General features: G+C 40.8%; 1 protein-coding gene across 1 annotated transcript; it reads left to right on the top strand.

The window, feature by feature from the left end:
- Positions 1 to 2: 2 nt before the first annotated feature.
- On the top strand, positions 3 to 19,209 carry DYNLT2B (dynein light chain Tctex-type 2B). Its single transcript, XM_084871766.1, has 5 exons — positions 3 to 209; positions 3,063 to 3,196; positions 6,269 to 6,338; positions 16,106 to 16,169; positions 19,062 to 19,209. Exons 1-5 carry the CDS (start codon positions 85 to 87, stop codon positions 19,107 to 19,109), a joined length of 441 nt encoding a protein of 146 aa, XP_084727892.1. The 5' UTR covers positions 3 to 84; the 3' UTR covers positions 19,110 to 19,209.
- Positions 19,210 to 20,136: the final 927 nt, after the last annotated feature.

Below are 20,136 nucleotides of genomic sequence, written 5' to 3' on the forward strand. Positions count from 1 at the left end.
CCGTGGCGACCGTTGCGCGGCTCCGCGCCGCAGGCAGCAGTTCCTTCCTCATCGCGACAGCCGGCGGGCCCAGGAGTCCCGGCCATGGCTTCGGGGAGGGGCGCGTCCTTGTCCATGTCCGTGTCCGTGACGGACGGGACGCTGGACACTGACAAGATCTCTGGGAAGCCCGAGAACACCTACATCCTGCGGCCCGTGTTCCAGCAAAGGCGGGTACAGGCCGCGCTGCGGCGGGGCGGCCCGCGGGCCTGCAGGGCCGGGCAGCTGGGCCCGCTGGGAGCCGGGAAGGATCCGGGGAGAGGGGGCGGGGCGGGCGGGGCTGGAGAGGGAGGAGCTGGGGGCTGTTGTTCTTGGCTTCAGCTGCAGGGGGCAGCAGAGGACCCGGCCTGCGGTGCAGTGTTAGAGCTCTGCAGCGCTTCAGGTTGCCCAGTGGGCGTGGTTGACTCTAGAGGAAGGTGACCAGATCGTCTAGGTGTTGGCGGGACAGTCCTGATTTCTAACAATTTTTCCCGCGTCCCGAGGCGTTTTAAAAAAGTCCCGATTTTTGGAAAGAATCTTTCCAATGTTTCCAATCTTTCAAAAAATCGGGACTTTTTTGTTAATCAGCTTAACAATAACCCACAACCTTCGGACCAACTAAAAATCGGGACTTTTTTAAAACGCCAAGGGACGCGGGAAAAATTGTTAGAAATCAGGACTGTCCCGCCAACACCTGGATGATCTGGTCACCTTACTCTAGAATCTTGGAGCCCCAGGACGAGAACGCAGGAAAAGGAGATGGATGGAAAAGAGGGGAGAGCAGGAAACAAGCGGCTTGCGTCGAATGTCATTCAGCCGAATTTTGAAGTGTACCGTGTGCATACGCGTGCCAGAATAGCTTACTTCTCTGCAGGGCAGGGGACCTGAATGTGTGTGTGTGGAGGAGGCCCAAGGCATACAGTCTGGTGCAGAGGACAGTCTGCTATTCTGCTAGGCCTTGTAGGACACATCACTAACTTTATTTTCACAGGGTGAAAAAAAAATTAAAGTGAAAGATTTCCCAAGCTCTTTCTCTGTTGCTTAAAATCAGAGTGCTGAATCAAATGCTTGGCAAACATTGGGAGCCAAGAACTTTGGTTATAATATGATAAACAGTGGTGGGTAGAATGGATATTAAAAAAAAAAAGATGTTTAGTTGTTTTTGTGAAGTATTCTAAAGGCATAGAATGACATTTACCAGGGTTTCTGCTGTAAAACAGTGCAGAACAGGATTCACAAAAAATATATCTAAGAATAATCCTATGAAATTATTTCTGACTTGTTTGAAGAAGACTTTCAACATTTACTGAGAATGGAAAAGGCTTAGGAGACCAGCCAGATAGAGTACGTTTGTTAATAGGGAGACCACACTTTGAACAGATCAAATCCTGTAAATTTGTCAATGATTCCAAAGTTCATCTGTGAGAGTAAGCAGGCAGAAGACCAAAGAAAATACTGTTAAAATGTAATAGGGGCCATTAGTACTACCAAATATTAAACCACATTACAAAACATCCTGGTAACTTGGCACATGAGAGACAAATCAGCCATAGACAATCAAGCCCAGAAAAGGAACTTGGTGTTATAATATACTGGAGGCCCGGTACCATGCACCGGTGGGATTCTTTGGCCTGGCCTGTGGGGATTGGGCATCCCCCGAGTGGTCCCAGATTGCATGTCCCGGATTGAGAGAGGGCGCAGGCCAGGCTGAGGGACACTACCGGTGCATGATGGGGCGGGGGAGGGATAGAGGGAGGGCTTCAGGGCATATCCGGCCTGTCTCCTCCAGTTCCAATTGGCCAGACCCCAGCAGCAAGTTAAACTACTAGTCAGAGTGTCTGCACCCCGGTGGTCAGTGTGTGTCATAGCAGCTGGTTGAACAGTCGAATGGCCTGTCAGGCACTTAGCATATTAGGCTTGTATTATATAGGATGGCAAATACAAATAAAATGCTAATGGCATTGTTAGGGTGGTGGAATTAGGGATGTTTCTTTCTCTCCAACCAGGCAAAGGAGCATGTATTTTTAACAATAATTTTAACAATGAATTTTCATTAAAATTTAAAGAAAATGCTAACATACTAACAATTAATGTGGGTGATGAAAATACATAGAATATTTTCTTTATAGTTTTCTATATTTTTTCATTTCTAAAAAATTAAGACATTATAAGACACCGCTGGGCGGAAAAGTGACTTTTGAGTAAAGACTTGAAAGAAGTGAGGGAGTTAGCTATGCATAAAAGGAGGAATTAAAGTCCAGGCAGTACAGTAGCTCCGAAGTTTGCATGCCCCGTGTGGCTAAAGAACATGGTGAAGGCCAGTGGAGAGAACTAGGAGGAAAGGAGTAGGAAACAAAGTCAGAGAGTTTGGAAGGGTAGGTCCTATGGGACCTTGCAAGTCACAATTAAGATATCACTTTTTCTCTGATGTCGGAACTATGTGGGGTGTTTGGCATGGAGGAGTGCCATGGTTTGGCACATAGTTTAACAGGACCAGTCCAGTTGCTATGTTGAGAACAGGATTGGGGGACAAAGGCAGGCACAGAGAGACTTGTTGGGAGGTCCTTGTAGTCCAGGCAAGAAGTAATGGCAGCTTGGAGCAAGGTGGTGGCAGTCATTTGGTGAGAATGAATTTTAGGTTATTTTGAAGGTAGAACTGATAAGATTTGCCTATTAATGGGATATGGGCTGTGAGAGAAAAAGGCAACAAGACTGACACCAAATGTTGTGGCTTCAGCAACTGGAAGAATGGAGGTGACGGCAGGAGGACCTGGTTTTGGGGAAAGGAGACAGTCGGAAGCTCAGTGTTGGATGTTTAAAGTTGAGTTGCTCCTGCACATCCAGATGGAATATGTGTTGGAAGATGTGGTCTGGAGTTCAGGGGAGAGATACGACGTATTTTCTTTATTTGTTTTTGTTACTTCTATAATAAACAATATGAAAAAGGATGAAATGGTTCCAGTGACGGAGAGCTAGAGGAAGCTGAGCCGGGAAGGGAAGTGGGGTTTGGAGTGACCAATGGGATGTCTGCCTGTCTCCCGCAGGTTCAGACCCTCTGTGGTTAAAGAATGCATCCACGCGGTGCTCAAGGAGGAGCTGGCGACCACCGAGTACTCTCCGGAGGAAACTCCTTCACTCACAAAGCGCCTGTCCGAAACGATCAAAGATAAGTTAAAAAGTAAGAATGGTCATCAGTTTTATCCCTTTGTCTCCTTCCCCATCTTTAAACAAGGGACAAAAGCTGTGGATTCTATTCAAGACACATTTTTCTTTAATTTAAATTTTCTCCTCAACTATATGGTAACTTTTACTCATGTGGTTTTTAAAAGTGATGGGAAAGAGTAAAGATGTGAAATAAGACATTGTATGGAATCACTATTCAGGAAATACAAATATGCAGAAAATATAGGGTCCTTTCCCCAATACTAGTAATTCTTGGTTGTTTGTCCCACCAAGGTATCGATTCCTCAGCCTACTCAACCCTCTACTGCTGTCAAACTACATGTGCAGAGCAAATCTTTTGCTTTACCTAACCATTTTTTTTTTTAATGTTTCTTATTAATGTTATACCGTCTGACCCTGGCAAGTGTGGGTCAGTGGTTGAGAGTTGACCTATGAACTAGGAGGTCATAGTTTGATTCTGGGTCAGGGCACATGGCCAGGTTGCGATCCCCAGTGTGGGGTGTGCAGGAGGCAGCCGATCAATGATTCTCATCATTGATGTTTCTATCTTCTCTTTTCCCTTCTTCTCTGAAAAGCCCTCTCTAGCTATCCTTTTTTTTTTTTTTTTTTTTAAATATCACTTTTTGAAAAGAAGAAATATCTTTGTAATAAGTATACATTTTCATTATAGTTAACTTGGACAATACAGTAGTCTGCCCTTATTTGTGGGGATATGTTCTAAGATCCCCTGTGGATGCTTGAAATCAATGATAGTCCCGAACCTATACCATGTTTTTTCCTGTACATACATACTTGTGATAAAGTTTAACTTATAAATTAGGCACTATAAGATTAACAACAATAACGTAAAATAAAATGGTTATATTAGTTAAAAAGGGAAAACTTTGTTCTGTATATTTTGTTATCTTTTACAGAATAATAAAAGAAGGACATGGAAAAAAACAGAATGTTTATAACAATATATTATAATGAAAGTTATGTGAATAGAAAGTTATGTGGTATCTTTCTCCCAAAAAATCTTTCTGTGGTGCACTCACCTTTTCATTTAAAGGAAGCACTTTATGGCTTCTCTTTGGCATATCTGAATTGAAGCATCACTACTCTTGTGCTTTGGGGCCATTATTTAAGTAAAATATGTTACTTGAACACAAGCACTGCAATACCTATACAGTGGATCTGATAACTGAGATGGCTGCTAAGTGACTAAAGGATGGGTGTTGAGTACAGTATATAGACAAAGGAATGATTCCAGGCCTGGGTGGGACAGAATGGGTCAGTGTGTGATTTCATCGTGCTATTCAGTCCACAATTTCAAACTTATAAGTGATGTATTTCTGGAATTTTCCATTTGATATTTTCTACTGCGATTGACAAGGAAATTGAAATGGCGGGAAGAAAAACTGCAGATAAGTGGGGACTACTGTATAGACAATTTTTTTAAAGTATATAAATTTTAATTACCTAAAGGTAAATACTATTTAATATTTTGGTGTCTTATGTCTTAATTTTTTAGAAATGAAAAAATATAGAAAACTATAAAGAAAATATTCTATGTATTTTCATCACCCACATTAATTGTATGTTAGCATTTTCTTTAAATTTTAATGAAAATTCATTGTTAAAATTATTGTTAAAAATACATGCTCCTGCTGGGACCGGTTTGGCTCAATGGATAGAGCGTCGGCTTGGGGACTGAAGGGTCCCGGGTTCGATTCCAGTCAAGGGCATGTACCTTGGTTGCAGGCAGATCCCCAGTGGGGGGTGTGCAAGAGGCAGCTGATCGATGACTCTCTCTCATCGATGTTTCTAACTCTCTATCTCTCTCCCTTCCTCTCTGTACAAAATCAATAAAATATATTAAAAAAAAAAAAAATACATGCTCCTTTGCCTGGTTGGAGAGAAAGAAACATCAATGGGTTGCCTCCTGTACACTCCTCAACCTGGGATTGAACCTGCAACTTCTTTGGTACATGGGACCATGCTCCAACCAACTGAGCTACCTCAGCAGGGCCTATGTGCAGTGTTTTTTTAAAAATAACTTGGGGTCTATCTTCTGAGATTTTGTTAAGTATCTTTAATTATGGTTCATGCCCCACATGGAAGGGTACCTGTTGTGTCCAGATTGCTATCCTAATCCTATATAACAAAAGGCTAATATGCAAATTGCCTGAACTGCTATGATGCATACTGACCACCAGGGGACAGATGCTTCCCCTGCTGATCAGTGCACTCCCACAGTGGGAGCACCACTCAGCCAGAACCTGGGCTCACGGCAGTGGTGGTGGGAGCTTCTCCGGCCTCTGCAGGAGCGCTAAGGACGTCTGACTGATGGCTTAGGCCCGCTCCCCAGTTGGACACCCCCCCAAGGGCTCCTGGATTTCGAGAGGGTGCAGGCCGGGCTGAGAGGGACCTCTCCCCCTCCAGTGCACGAATTTCATGCACTGGGCCTCTAGTTTACTATATAATCCTGAAGCTTTTTTTTTTTTTTTTTTTAATATTTTATTGATTTTTTTACAGAGAGGAAGGGAGAGGGATAGAGAGCTAGAAACATCAGTGAGAGAGAAACATCGACCAGCTGCCTCTTGCACACCCCCTACTGGGGATGTGCCCGCAACTCAGGTACATTCCCTTGACCAGAATTGAACCTGGGACCTTTCAGTCCGCAGACCAACGCTCTACCACTGAGCCAAACCGGTTTTGGCAATCCTGAAGCTTTTATTTTCATTAAAGAGAGCTCTGTTTCAACTTTGCCCATTTCACATTTTTGTTTTTGTTACTCTTTCCACTGTTCCTTGGTCAGAAAGCAGGGAAGATAAATATATCCATTCAGTTTTCTTCTCTCCAGATTTGTTGTTAGTGAGAATTTTCAGGATTTTGCTTGTATAGGGTTACATACATACTAAGCTTATAGTTAGGATTTGTCCCTGACTCCCAAGCTTATCATCATACTCAGTGTTTGTAGACTGAATGATTATGCTATTTTCCAGGCAAATTTGCTTTCATTAAGTAATTTTACCATATATTTGCTTACAGATAACATCTTTTTTTTTTTTTTCCTCATTTCTAGCCATGGGATTTGATCGATATAAAATGGTGGTGCAAGTAGTTATTGGAGAACAAAGAGGTGAAGGAGTATTGTGAGTAATTGGTTTTTCTTTCTTTTTTAAAAAAATATTTTAATTTCTATTATAGAGGAAGAGAGAGAGAGAGAAACATCAATGATGAGAAGGAATCATTGATTGGCTGCCTCCTGCACCTTGGGCCGAGCCCACAACCCAGGCATGTGCCCTTGACTGGAATTGAACCTGGGATCCTTCAGTCCACAGGCCAATGCTCTATCCACTGAGCCAAAACAGCTAGGGCATTGTTTTTCCTTCTTGATTTCATTCTTATGTGTTTCTTATGAGGTATTCATCCTCTTTACGATTCAGTATGATTGTGTTTTGCAAGTGGGAGTAAAGGACAATATAACAAAATGCAACTGTGAACCCAGGAGATCCTGGTTCTGAACACTGAGGTTGACAGTTGGTGAGCTCCATTGGGTAATTCACTTTTCATAGTATCTGTAGGCTGATAAGTGTTTTAGGACTTATGTATATAGTAGAGGCCCGGTGGGATGCACAGGTGGGTTCCAGCCAGCCCACCCCAATCTGGACCTATTGGGGCTGGCTGGCAGGGGTGGGGGAAGGGCTGCGGGAGGTTGGCCCGCCCCATCGGGCCAGTTGGCCGGCTTCAGTGAGCGTCATAGCAACTGGTTGTTTCTATTGTTCTGGTCTCTTAGCTTATATATATATATAGATGCTCCCAAAGACAGTATGGGACTATGTATATATGCTTCTTCCCATATTTCTTATTTCTCAATTTTTGGTCCTACCATTATCCAAAATAAATTTCTTTAAAATTGTCTGAGACCTTCTTATTAGCAAATCTAAAAGTTCTTTCTTAGCTCTTGTGTTTGCCTGGGCTTTTGTTTCTTAAAATTCATTCTGGTTTTATTGGCCTTGATGTCACTTGTATAACTTGTTTCTCTCCTTTTTTTCTGATTATTCTCTTTTCTTCACTGGGTCCTCTTTATCCCCTCTATCCCCAGCTACCAGCTTTCTTCAAGGCTCAGTTCTTATTCTTCTGCTCTTCAATATGCTTTCTCAATGAGCTCATTCATTCTCATGACCTCAAACTGTCATTCTTGTATGGGCGATTTCAAAATATGTATTTCTTGTCTTTTCCTATCCACAAGAGTTAAACTCTTGTTTCCATTTGTAAACAGTGCCCAATATAGTATCCTATATAATAGAAGGGTAATATACAAATTGATCCTAATGGCCGAACAACTGGGAACGACTGGTCACTATGATGTGCACTGACCACCAGGGGGCAGATGGTCAACGCAAGAGGGAGCTCCACTCAGCCACATGGGCTGATGGCTGTGAGCGCAGCGATGGTGGCAAGAGCCTCTCCCTCCTCCTCAGCAGCACTAAGGATGTCCAACTGTGGCTTAGGCCCGCTCCCCTTAAGTTGGACATCTCCTGAGGGCTCGAGGGCTGCCAGAGGGATGTCTGACTGCCAGCTTAGGCCTGATTCCCCGGGAAGTGGGCTTAGGTGGCAAGTGGACATCCCCTGAGGGGTCCCGGACTATGAAAGGGCGCAGGCTGGATTGAGGGACCTCCCCCCGTCAACCCCCCCAGTGCAGGAATTTTTGTGCACTGGGCCTCTAGTTTTGTAAGACAATGCTAAAATATATGTTGAATGAATTTAAAAATACACTTGTAAATAATATCACTGAGCATATTCACTATAGAATGTTAAATTTGAAAGGTACTACAGATACTTTCTAGTGTCTAGTTCCCCTATTTTATGATGATACTTATGAGATTCAGCATGACTTGCTCGCAATTATAGATATGCCTGCTGTCAGGGTCACTAATAGAATTCAGACTTCTGATCCTAGCACAGTACTCTTCATCTGGTGTTCTCTACCATTTGTTCAAAAGGCTGCAGGAGATTTTCTGACCACAGAGAGGCTCAGAAATACTTTCCTATTCTGTCACCCCAGATTTAACATGTTAACGAGTTCCTAATTTCTTTCCCTTCCTCTCCTTAAATCAGCCTGTCACTTTAATTTCTCTGTCTCTCACAGTATTACCAAGGTCTTACTGACTCAAGGTCTACTTTTATCTTATGTAGCCAGTACTCTCTCCCATTGCACTCACTGTAATCTGGATGCCAGAAATACTTACAGCAGCCCCTTATCAGCACTCCTGGACTCTGATCTCCCTCCTCCACAATTCATTTTGCGTACCAGACCAATCTCCCAGGAGTACACCTTACTTTCTCCCCACAGGCTCTACGCAGAGTTTATTTAAAATCTTGTCAGGTATAAACTCCTTTAAATTGACTTGGTTAAATGTGATCAGGCCAAACTCTAAAGCATGGCATACAAGGCCTTCCTCCCCCCCCGCCGGAGTTCTAAAAATGTTATTGTCTAAAATTTAAAACAAGTGCAAGTGGAGGGACTGAGGAACTCCCATGGATCTATTACTTGGCTTGAAAGGTTATCAACACATACCTATGTTGTTTCATTTATATATCTACTGCCCCCTCTAGCTTATTTTGAGAAAACGCCGAATCCTAACCACTAGACCACCAGGGAACCTACCCTCTAGCTTATTTTGAAGCAAATCCCAGTCGTCATACCATTTCATCTGTAAATACAGCAGTATATATGTCTAAACTATAAGGACCCTTTAATATAATAAAATATCACATCTAAATATTGTTAGTCCTTAATATTATAAAATATCCAATTAGCATTCAGATATCCCCAGTTGTTTCATATATATGTGTGTGTGTGTGTGTGTGTGTGTGTCTATATTTATATACTAAAGGCCCGGCACATAAAATTTGTGCATGGGTACAGTCCCTTGTCCTGGCCTGCAATCAGGGCTATTTCCCCTGGCTGCTGGAAGCCAGCACCGCCCCCCCCCCCCCCCCTATCACCTGCCCCTGGTTCTCCAATCGCCCAAATTGGAGCCTGCTGGCCAGGAGGGGGAGGGGGGGAGTGGGTGGGCAGGGGGAAGGGAAGGGACCAAGAGGTTGGCCAGCAGGCTCTGATCTGGTGATCAAGTCTGCGATCTGGCTATCAAGTCCTGCAGAGCTGGGGGCAGCTCCTGTGTTGAGCGTCTGCCCCTGGTGGTCAGTGCACATCATAGCTATCAGTCTTTCTGCTGTTCGGTTGATTTGCATATTACCCTTTTATTATGTAGGATTTTACAGTTGGTTCAAATTAGAATCCAGGCAAAGTCCACACATTATATTTGGTTGATTATCTCTTAAATTTCTCTTAATATATAACTTCTCTCCTTCTTTTTGCTCTTTCTGTCTTTTTTTTTTTTTTTTTAATCTTACTGTTTATTTGTTTAAGAAATTGTGTTTGTCTTGTAGAGTATCCTATCTATATTCTGTCATTTTCTGATTGTGGTGCCTGGTATTATTTACTATGTCTTATATCTCCTCTTTTCTTGTAAATAAGTAGTTAGATATAATCTTAATCAGTTGGAGATTTGAGTTTTGGGCAAGAATATTGCATAGGTATTTAGTATGCATCCTATTGCATCTCATCAGGAGGCAGAAAATGTCTGGTTGTCTGTTTTTTGTTAAGATTGATCATGGAGTTCAGATACTGTCAGATCCATCTATTGTAAAGTTCCCTATCAGCTTAACCATTAATAGTTTTAGCAGCTATCCTAGATTCATCAGAGGTTACAAAATAGTGACCTTCTAATTCTAGCATTGTTCTTTATTTATTTGCTGGAATTCTATTAAGAATGGCTTTTCTTTCAACTGTTTCATTACAATGAGGTATAGCTTGTACAGGAAAGGGAGGATAATTTTATTTTATTTTTATTTTTTTATTTATTTTATTTTTATATATTTTTTTAATATATTTTATTGATTTTGTACAGAGAGGAAGGGAGAGAGGTAGAGAGTTAGAAATATCAATGAGAGAGAGTCATCGATCAGCTGCCTCTTGTGCACCCCCTACTGGGGATATGCCCGCAACCAAAGTACATGCCCTTGACCAGAATCGAACCCGGGACTCTTCAGTCCCCAAGCCGACGCTCTATCCATTGAGCCAGACCGGTCTCGGCTATTTTTTTTATTTATTTTAAATAAATTTTATCGATTTTCCACAGAGATGAATGGAGAGAGTTAGAGAACTAGAAACGTCGATGAGAGAGAAACATTGACCAGCTGCCTCCCGCACACCAGGATGTGCCCGCAACCAATGTACATGCCCTTGACTGGAATCGGACCTGGGACCCTTCAGTCTGCAGACCGATGCTCCATCCACTGAGCCAAACCACTTTCAGTGGGAAGATAATTTTAATAATATTCAGAATAATGAATTGGTTCCCTAGCATCTTCCAGAGCTTAACAATGAGTTCTCTCTCTCTTTTTTTAAATCTATGAACCCATGGTTTTAAATATATTTTATGTGTTTAAATCCATTGTGGTTATCCTTATTGATCTCTAAATTGTCCCATCTTTTGCAATTAGTAGTTTCTTCAAGTTAACTCTGGATTCTTTTTATTCCTTTTTAAATAAAACAGAAGGCATCTCTCTCTTCTCAAAACATACTACACCAGGTAATAGACCAAGCATGGAGTGGTACCTCGCCAGCGTCAAGGACATGGGCTCTCCTGTATTGTTGCTCTGCTGTATTCTCCTTTACACGGTAGAAGATGGCTCAGTAATGCATTAACATTCCTTATTGAAAGAATAGAAGGAAATGTACGTGCCCTTCCATTTGCAGCACTTTAAAGATATAATTACGCTGTCTTCCAGTTTCCATTGTTTCTGTTGAGAAGTCAGTTGTAAGTCTTACTGTTCCTTTGTCTTTTTTCTTTCTAGCCACATTAGAATGTTTTCCTCATTGCTTTTTTTTTTTTTTTTTTTTTTTTTTTTTTTTTTAACTCTGGTGTATATGATTTTCTTCTTATTCATTCAGTGTGGGGTTCTCAGAGCCCATGGAATCAGTGGGCCATTGAATAAGCTTGGGTAAATTCTCAGTGTGTGGACAGAGCAGACTCCATCTTGAGGTGAATCCACCTGCTTAGTTTCGGAGTGAATGATTCTGGACCTTTGACTTCTCTTCCCCTTCTCCTGGGTGGACTCTGGAATGTGTCCAGAGGTTTCCGGCTGGTCACAGAGCTTCCGTTACTTCTTCCTCTGCACAAGAAGCTCCAGAAGCCGCCTGTCTCTTAGTTCACTCCAGCACCAGGGTCTGCTGGTATCTGGCTTCTTTGTCTTTTGGAACATGTAGGTCTGTCTCTGAGTGGAGATGAAAGATGGTGGTCTTGGAGGGGAAAGATGGAGATTTGACTGTTTTGCAGCCAGTCAAGACAAGTGTTTCCTGTAAATTCTCTATTAAACCTGTTAACACATAAATTGAACTTTTCTGTCTTGTTCTTTGGTCTCTGCCCCTTTGGGGCCATTTTGCCTATACAGTCTTTTTATGGAAGTTAGACGTTATCTTTTTAAAATTAAACCTTTTTTTTTTTTTTAAAATAAACTTCTTATTTAGTATTGTTTCAGATTTGTAGAAAAGCTGGAGAAATAGTACAGATACTCCACAGCTAGTTTCCTCTATCATTAACATCCTACATTAGTATAGTAGGATGTTAATGATACATTTGTCACAACTAATGAACCAATATTGATGCATTATTATTAACTAGAGTTCATACTTAATTCACATTTCTTTAGTTTTTACCTAATGTTCTTTTTCTGTTCTAGAATCTTCTCTAGGATATCACATTTCATGTCTCTTTAGGCTCCTCTTGGCTGTGACAGTTACTCAGACTCTCCTTGGTTTTGATGACCTTGACAGTTTTGAGAAGTCCTGGTTGGGTATTATGTAGAAATTCCCTCAACTGGGATTTGCCTGCTCATGAGTAGTCTGCTCATAATAGGTTCTTGGGAGAAAGATCAAAGGTAAAGTGCTTTTCTCATCATAACATATCATATCAGGGTACATATTATCAACATGACTTATTCCCATTAATATGCTCATGTGCCTCAGGTAATGTTTGTTAGGTTTTCCCCTGTAAAATTACTCTTTCCTCCCCTTTCACACTATACAAAATCACCATGTGAAGCCCACACTTAGGGAGCAGGGAGTTATGCTCTACCTCCTTGAGAGCAGAATAGCTGCATAAATAAATTATTTGGAAATTTCAGCATAGGTTTGTCTCTTTTTCTTTTATTTCTTTATTCATTCATTTACTTATTTCATTATGTACTCGTGGATTTTTATACTGTGGATTACAATTCAGCATTACTTAATTTTGTTACTGAAAGTGTTCCAGCTTTGGCCATTTGAGCTCTTTCAGCTGACTCCTGTGTCCCTTTGGCATACTCTACCGTTGTGATTTTTTTGAGCACTTCCTTCCTTACTTGCACTGTGTGCTACTCCATATTTATTCATTCCCTCCCCAGCCTAGAATCAGCCACTTCTCCAAGGAGCCCTGGTCCATTTTATTGGAGAACGGCATTAGGAACTAAGATCTGGGTGCCAGGTGTGGCCATTATCTTTTAAACGAGTGCTTCTGTTCTACTAGTGCTTGTATTCTATTTGCTCTGCTTGTCTCCCCCCCCCCCCCTCGCCCCCAACTTTAAATTGTTTTTATTGATTTCAGAGAAAAGAAGGGAAATGGAGAGAAGGATGGAAACATCAATGATGAGAGAGAATCATTGATTGGCTGCCTCCGACATACCCCCTACTGGGGATCCAGCCTGCAACCTGGGCATGTGTCCTAACTAGGAATTGAACTGGCGACCTCCTGGTTCGCGGGTTCAACCACTGAGCAACACCATCTGGACTCTGCTCTACCTTTCAGACTCCAATTACATGTATTTAGATTTGTTACTATATTCCACATCTCTTGTGCTCTTGACTAAATTTTTGTTTTTGCTTTCTGTGCTTCAGTTTGGATATTTTTCTTTAAAAAAAAAAAAAATTAAAAAAAGTAAATTTCAGAAAGGAAGGGAGAAGGAGATAGAAACATCAATGATGAGAGAGAATCATTGATCAGCAGCCTCCTGCACCCCCTTCCCTCTCCCCATCCCCTGGGTATCGGTCCGCAACCCTGGGCATATGCCCTTAAATGGAATCAAAACCGATACCCTTTGTTCCACAGGCCAACACTCTATCCACTGAACCAAACCAGCTAGGGCTGGATATTTTTCTTTCTTTCTTTTTTTTAAAAAATATATATATATTATTGATTTTTTTACAGAGAGGAAGGGAGAGGGATAGAGAGTTAGAAACATCGATGAGAGAGAGACATCTATCAGCTGCCTCCTGCACACCCCTACTGGGAATGTGCTCACAACCAAGGTACATGCCCTTGCCTGGGACCCTTCAGTCCAAAGGCCAATAATGCTCTATCCACTGAGCCAAACCGGTTAGTGCAAGGCTGGATATTTTTCTATTGACCTGTCTTTCAGTTGACTAATCTTCTTTTCTGTTGTATCTAATCTGCTATTCAAGCCACCTACTGAATTCTTAATTTCAGTTATTATATTTTTCAGCCCCAGAATTTCCATTTAAATATTTCATACATTCTAGTTTTTGGTGAAATTCTTTATCTTTAATTTATGTTCTCTATCCTTCTTCTCTCCTCCCTTTTTACATTTTGGTCATAGCAGCTATGTTAGTCATTTTCTGCTAACTCTAATACCTAGATCAGGTGTGAATCTGTTTCCATTGATTTTTTTTTCTTCTTGATAATTGTTCATGGCTCTATCCTTTGGCATGCTAGTTTGAATCCTGGGCATTGTGTTAAAAAACAGCTTGTAGAATCTCTAGATAATACTGTTTTCTTTCAAAGAGGGTTTACATTTCCTTTTCGATTCAGGTAGAGTATGGCCTGCTCACCTTAATCCAGTCAGGTACTGAGCTGAGCTGAGGTTTTGTTGTAGTTTTGATAAAGCCCTCTCTATCTTTGGTTCCGCCTCCTCCTCTCCTCTCCCCCACCCCTCCTCCACTACTTAATTTAAAATTTTTTTTACTTCCCTGCCTCTGGCCAGACCCCACAATTTCATTTTGCACTGGGTCCTGCAAACTGTGTAACTGGCCTCATCACTGACATTCATTGTGATCGTCCAGCAACCTCAATAGGACAAGGGTGTCACGGCTGTTACATCTTCGCTACTATTGCTGTCCCGCTGTTATTACCACTGTCTTCTCTGTGACTTGCACTGGAGTAAGCCCTTAGCAATGTCATCCTATTCAGTCCCTTGCAACCATTATTCAAGGCAGGGCTTGTCCATTGGGTGGTTCTCTAACTTTTTCGGGTTTGTTTTCTCATCTGTGAAACTTGTACAATAACGCCCCTTCACAAGGATATTGTGAGAATTAAGCATCCTTCTTTCTTGAGTGTAGCTCTCCAGTTTCTCAACCAAGAGCCCCACTCCAACAAGTACTGACTTTTAGTCCTTGTTTTCTCAGCACAAAACTACTCTTCATTTTAGAGCCTTTTCCCTTGATGCATTGGTTTCCTATTGCTGCTGTAACAAATTACAAACCTGGTGTCTTAAAACAGCACATATATATTATTTTACATTTCTGGAGATCATAAATCAAAATGGGTTCTGCTGAGCTAAAATCAAAGGGTTGGCATGGCTGTATTCCCTCTGGAGGCTCCAGCGGAGAATCCATTCCCTTGCCTATTCCAGCGTATAGAGGCTGCCTGCATTCCTTACCTCACAAACCTCTCCTCCCTCTGCAAAACCAGCAGCATACCATCTTCAAATATCTCTCTGGCTCTGACCCACCTGCCTCCCTCTTTCTCTTATAAGGACCTGTGATTACACTGAGCCCACCTGGGTAATCCATGTTACTGTCCCCATCCAAGATCCTTAGCTTAAGCATATACGTGTAAAACCCTTTTTGCCATGTACTGTAACATATCCCTAGGTTCTGGGAGTTAGGTCATACATATATTTTGGTGAGAGGATATTATTGTTCCCAGCACTCTTAGTTTTTTAAGTTCTACTTACACAGTCTCACAATTTAGCAAACGTGAGGGGGAACCCTCCCTGTAATGTTAAAGCTGAGTTCTGCTCTCTCCTTTTTTACAGGGATCTTGGTCCTTCAAGTCTCCAGTTTTATCTCTCTGGCCCTGCAATTTTATCTCTCTAGTCCAGCTGGTTTATTTTCCCTCTCTAGTCCAGCTGGTTTATTTTTCCCGTACTTGGACAAAACCCATATCTCAGCCTCTAGCTGTGTGCCCAGAGTTAGCGAACACCCCCAGGAGAACTCCAGTGCAGAATATCCGTGTACCTCTTAGCGGTTCACCTCTGTGGAATTTTGGCTCCCCCAGTCCTGTTTGCTTCAGCAACTCCGATTCATTTTACCTAGTTTTCCTGATTGATGTGGGAGGGCGTACTGAATTGCTACAAACTGTTACATCATATTATTTCTAAACCCTTTTGACACAACTTTACGAGTATATAAATATAGACAGCATTCTTTTTTCTATAGTTCGGGGGTTTTGGTATGACCCAGATATTTCAGATTTTTGTTGTTGTTATTAATCCTCATCCGAGGATATTTTCTCCATTGGTTTTTAGAGAGAGTGGAAGGGAAGGGGAGAGGCAGAGAGAGACACTGATGTGAGAGAGACACATCGATTGGTTGATTGGTCACCTCCAGCTGCCAGCAACCTTATCTGTGAGTCAGGCCCTTGAGTTTACCTGGCATACTCCGCTGTACAAATAGGCTGTTCTGTTTGGAAGCACTGATCTAAAAGAATGCATCAAGGAAAACGTTTGCTGCTGGCAGATTCATGTTTCAGGTCCCGTTATGTTGTTGGTAATTCTCCAATCTTACACTTTTTAGCATGGCTGCCCGCTGTTTCTGGGATGCTGACACTGACAACTACACTCAAGATGTTTTTATGAATGTAAGTCTGTTTGGGAACCTTTCCTTTCTTTCAAAGGACATGGGGGCATTCCAGAGGAAATTACTTACCATTTATTGAGATGTGAGCACACTTTAGTTTTAGACATTTGTCTCAGACTCCTTCTGGATGGGATGTCTTTACTGTCCTTTTTTTTTGTGTGTGTGTGTGTGTTACTAAAAATAAAGCAGAAACCTAGTGTGCTGTTTATAGGCAAGGAGACTTATATGTGTGCAGATGACATAACTCTTCACAAGTTTGAATTTGCATATTGTTTAGTGCTAATAGTCAAATAGCACTTTGCTAAGCTGCAAAGAAGTTTGGATGTCAGGGATTCCATGAGCAAAGGTGAATTTTTCTTTCACTAATCAAAACAGTTACTTTATCTTAAAGCTATTTCTCAAAACTAGCCAAAAATAAAGAGGAATTTTTCAAAAGAGTTTTCATTTAAACATTGGGAAGTTATTGGCAGGAATGTTTTATAAATTTTAATGTTTAGTACCTGCTTCCTCTGTCCAAATGCTCCCAGGTTGTGAAATAGTAGGGTCAGAATTAAGTACAGTAGCGTAGAACAGAAACTGGGTTGAGTGAATTAGGAGAGAGGTTCCATTTCCAGCTCTGTAACTTCTAATTGAATGACTTTAGGTAAGTCATTGGACTTTTATCTGATTGTATCAGTAACATTAGGAAACTATTCTAGATTTTCCCAAGGGCTGGCTGTGGCTTGCCTAAGAATTATTTAAGGAACTTGTTTAACATACAGATGCTAGGGTCTTTCTCAACTAGATTCTAATCACATAAGCTTGGGGTTGGATCAGTGAATATGAATTTTTAAAAAATTTCCCATGTTTTCCTGGCCAGGTAGCTCACTTGGTTCGATCTCTGGTTGAGGCGCATTCAGGAAGCAATGGATCAATGTTTCTTTCTTACATTGCGTGTCTCTCTCTCTTCTCTCTCTCTCTCTCTCTCTCTCTCTCTCTCTCTCTCTCTCTCTCTCTCTCTCTCCTCTCAACTTAATAAGCATGGCCTCAGGTGAGGATTAAAAATATCTTTAAAATCAATAAAGTTTCTCACATGGTTATGCTTACTGCCAGATTTGGAAGCTGCTTTAGTAGTAGTAAATCTTAAGGTAACTTTTAGCTCTAAAACTCTATGATCCTACCAAAGTTTCATATTATGCTCAACTACCATAGGGATCAAGGGCTGAACAATGGGAAGTATTATGTAAATCTTTAATTATCAGCTCTCTGGGGGAAGATTTCAAGTTAAGGTGATGATTTTTCCTGCTTTTTGGAGTTAAACATTTATATTTCCCCAAGTTGCTATACAATGTAATTCATTCATCCAAAAGGTTATTCTGAACTTCTATTATGTGCCAATCTCTGTACTGGAGGTGCTAGGAATAAAAGGGTGAATAAGACAGGCATGGTTATTGCCTATAGAGAGCTTATAAACAGTGGGGGCCAGACAATATTCAAATTAACAAATATGTAGTATAAAACTTTAGTTATCAATATTCCCAGGATCAGATTTTAGAACACAGGATTGGAGGGTGCGGTGTCTAAAAATCGTTTAAAAAAATATTTTATTGATTTTTTACAGAGAAGAAGAGAGAGGGATAGAGAGTTAGAAATATTGATGAGAGAGAATCATCCATCAGCTGCCTCTTGCACCCCCTCTCCCCCCAACTGGGGCTGTGCCCGCAACCAAGGTACATGACCTTGACCTGAATTGAACCTGGGACCTTTCAGTCCGCAGGCTGACGCTCTATCCATTGAGCCAAACCGGTTTCAGCTAAAAATCATTTTTGAGAGCCTGGTTTAGGTTGCTGAGTTAGTGTACTGTGTGTACCTTTAGTTCAGTTGGTTGAGTGTTTAGGTATCATTTTCAGAGTTTAAAGTACTTTATTGTTTGGGAGAAGATCCCTGGAAGCACCAGTGGAGGATGAGGAAGTGAGAGGAGAGAAAAGCATATGCTTCTGAGTGGGTAATTGCCCTGCAGCGTGGAGAGCCTGGCTCAGTCCTGCCGGAGAACTCTGGCGACACTGTTGAGCAGCCAATCAGACTGGGAGCCCAGACCAGGGCCATGAACCTGTGGCACAGGTCCTTGACAAGATAAGTATATAAATTGAGTGTAATGGTTTGGAAACTCTTGTAAGAATTTGACAATTTTATGTTCATTATATCTAATAATAAAATTTTTAGGCTGTATTTCTTTTTTCATTTTGTTTTCCTAGTTATTAATTTTCATTATATTTTACAAAAGTATCAGTGCATAAGGGATTGAAAATTAGAACAAAAACAAAAACAGGTCCCTCACCTCAGATAGCACTCAACTCACAGTCATCCTACACAGGGAGCCAGGGAACTTGGCTAACCAAAGAATTTGGCTTTTGGTTAAAATTAGGTACTTGAGCAGATTTTTTTCTCATCACTGCCAGGCTGGAGGTGAGGATGGTAGGCCAGGAGTTGCTGAGGCAGGTGGAGTTCCTATAAGAAATACCTAAAAAGTGTCTTTAAAAGTTTAACTGGGATCTGGAAAGCATTTTAGGATTCTGAGCAAAAAGATGGAAAAATGAATTTTCTAAATTAAGAACAAACATCTAGAGGCCATTTACCTTTATCCAGAATTTGACACAGAGTTGTTATTTTTATTATGTATGATACTATAATACAGTTATTTGAGATGGGTAATATATTTACTCCAAGAAATTATAATAGTTTCATATATTATTTCTTTGATAAGTCAGAAAAAAAATGGGAATACTTATTTTATGAATGTGTATTACATAAAGTTCATTCATTTAAATTTTATTTCTACATTCAGAAAATCTAACTCTTTACTCATCCTAACATTCTGAATTTGTGTGTGTTTTCTGTTTTGTTTGTTTTGTAGGACAGTTTATTCTGTGTTGCAGCAGCATTTGGCTGTTTCTACTATTGAAAATTTGAAAACTGGGAAAAGGTATGACTATGAAGAAATATGAACTTTTTTATATTGTTAAATATTTTGACAAAATAAAAATAACTTGGCAGTTTGGCAATTGAGTCTGTTGAGTTTTTAAAAAAAATATGTTTTATTGATTTTTTACAGAGAGGAAGAGAGAGGGATAGAGTTAGAAACATCGATGAGAGAGAATCATCGATCAGCTGCCTCCTGCACGCCCCCCACTGGGGATGTGTCCGCAACCAAGGTACATGCCCTTGTATGGAATCGAACCTGGGACCCTTCAGTCCGCAGGCTGACGCTCTATCCACTGAGCCAAACCTGTTTCGGCGTCTGTTGAGTTTTAGGGCTTACAGTTAATGTTTTGATTTTGTTGTGTTCTAACTATAATACATTTGTAAAGTAGAGAAAAATGTAGGGGAAAATCCATAATTAAATTGTTCTACATAACTATTAATATTTGGTACATTTTCTTTTTAAAATATATTTTATTAATTTTTTACAGAGAGGAAGGGAGAGGGACAGAGAGTCAGAAACATTGATGAGAGAGAAACATCGAACAGCTGCCTCCTGCATGTGCCTGCAATCCAAGTACATGCCTTTGACCGGAATCGAACCTGGGACCCTTCAGTCCGCAGGCTACCGCTCTATCCACTGAACCAAACCAGTTCTGGCATGGTATATTTTCTACTAGTGTTTTTTTTTTTAATTTGGTGTTTATTTAAAAAAAGTCATAGTTTTGTAACCGGATTTTTTACTACTCATAATGTCACATGTAATTTTTGTCATTTTATTTGCATTATGATTTTCATAAGCATAATTTAATAGTTGCATTTATTCCATTAGGTTATACCATTGGTTATTTTTGCCATGTCCTTACTGAAGGACTGATTATTTCTACTTTTTTACTATTATAAATAACTCTGAGGTGAAACTTTACTTACAAAGTTTTTTCCCTACATTTTGAATTTTTAAAAAAATCTCTCACTCCATTTTTTCTCAGCTCTTTCCACCCTACAGCTTA

The sequence above is a fragment of the Pipistrellus hanaki genome (assembly GCF_964339955.1).
Source record: "Pipistrellus hanaki genome assembly, chromosome: 2".
NCBI classification, from domain to species: Eukaryota; Metazoa; Chordata; class Mammalia; order Chiroptera; family Vespertilionidae; genus Pipistrellus; species Pipistrellus hanaki.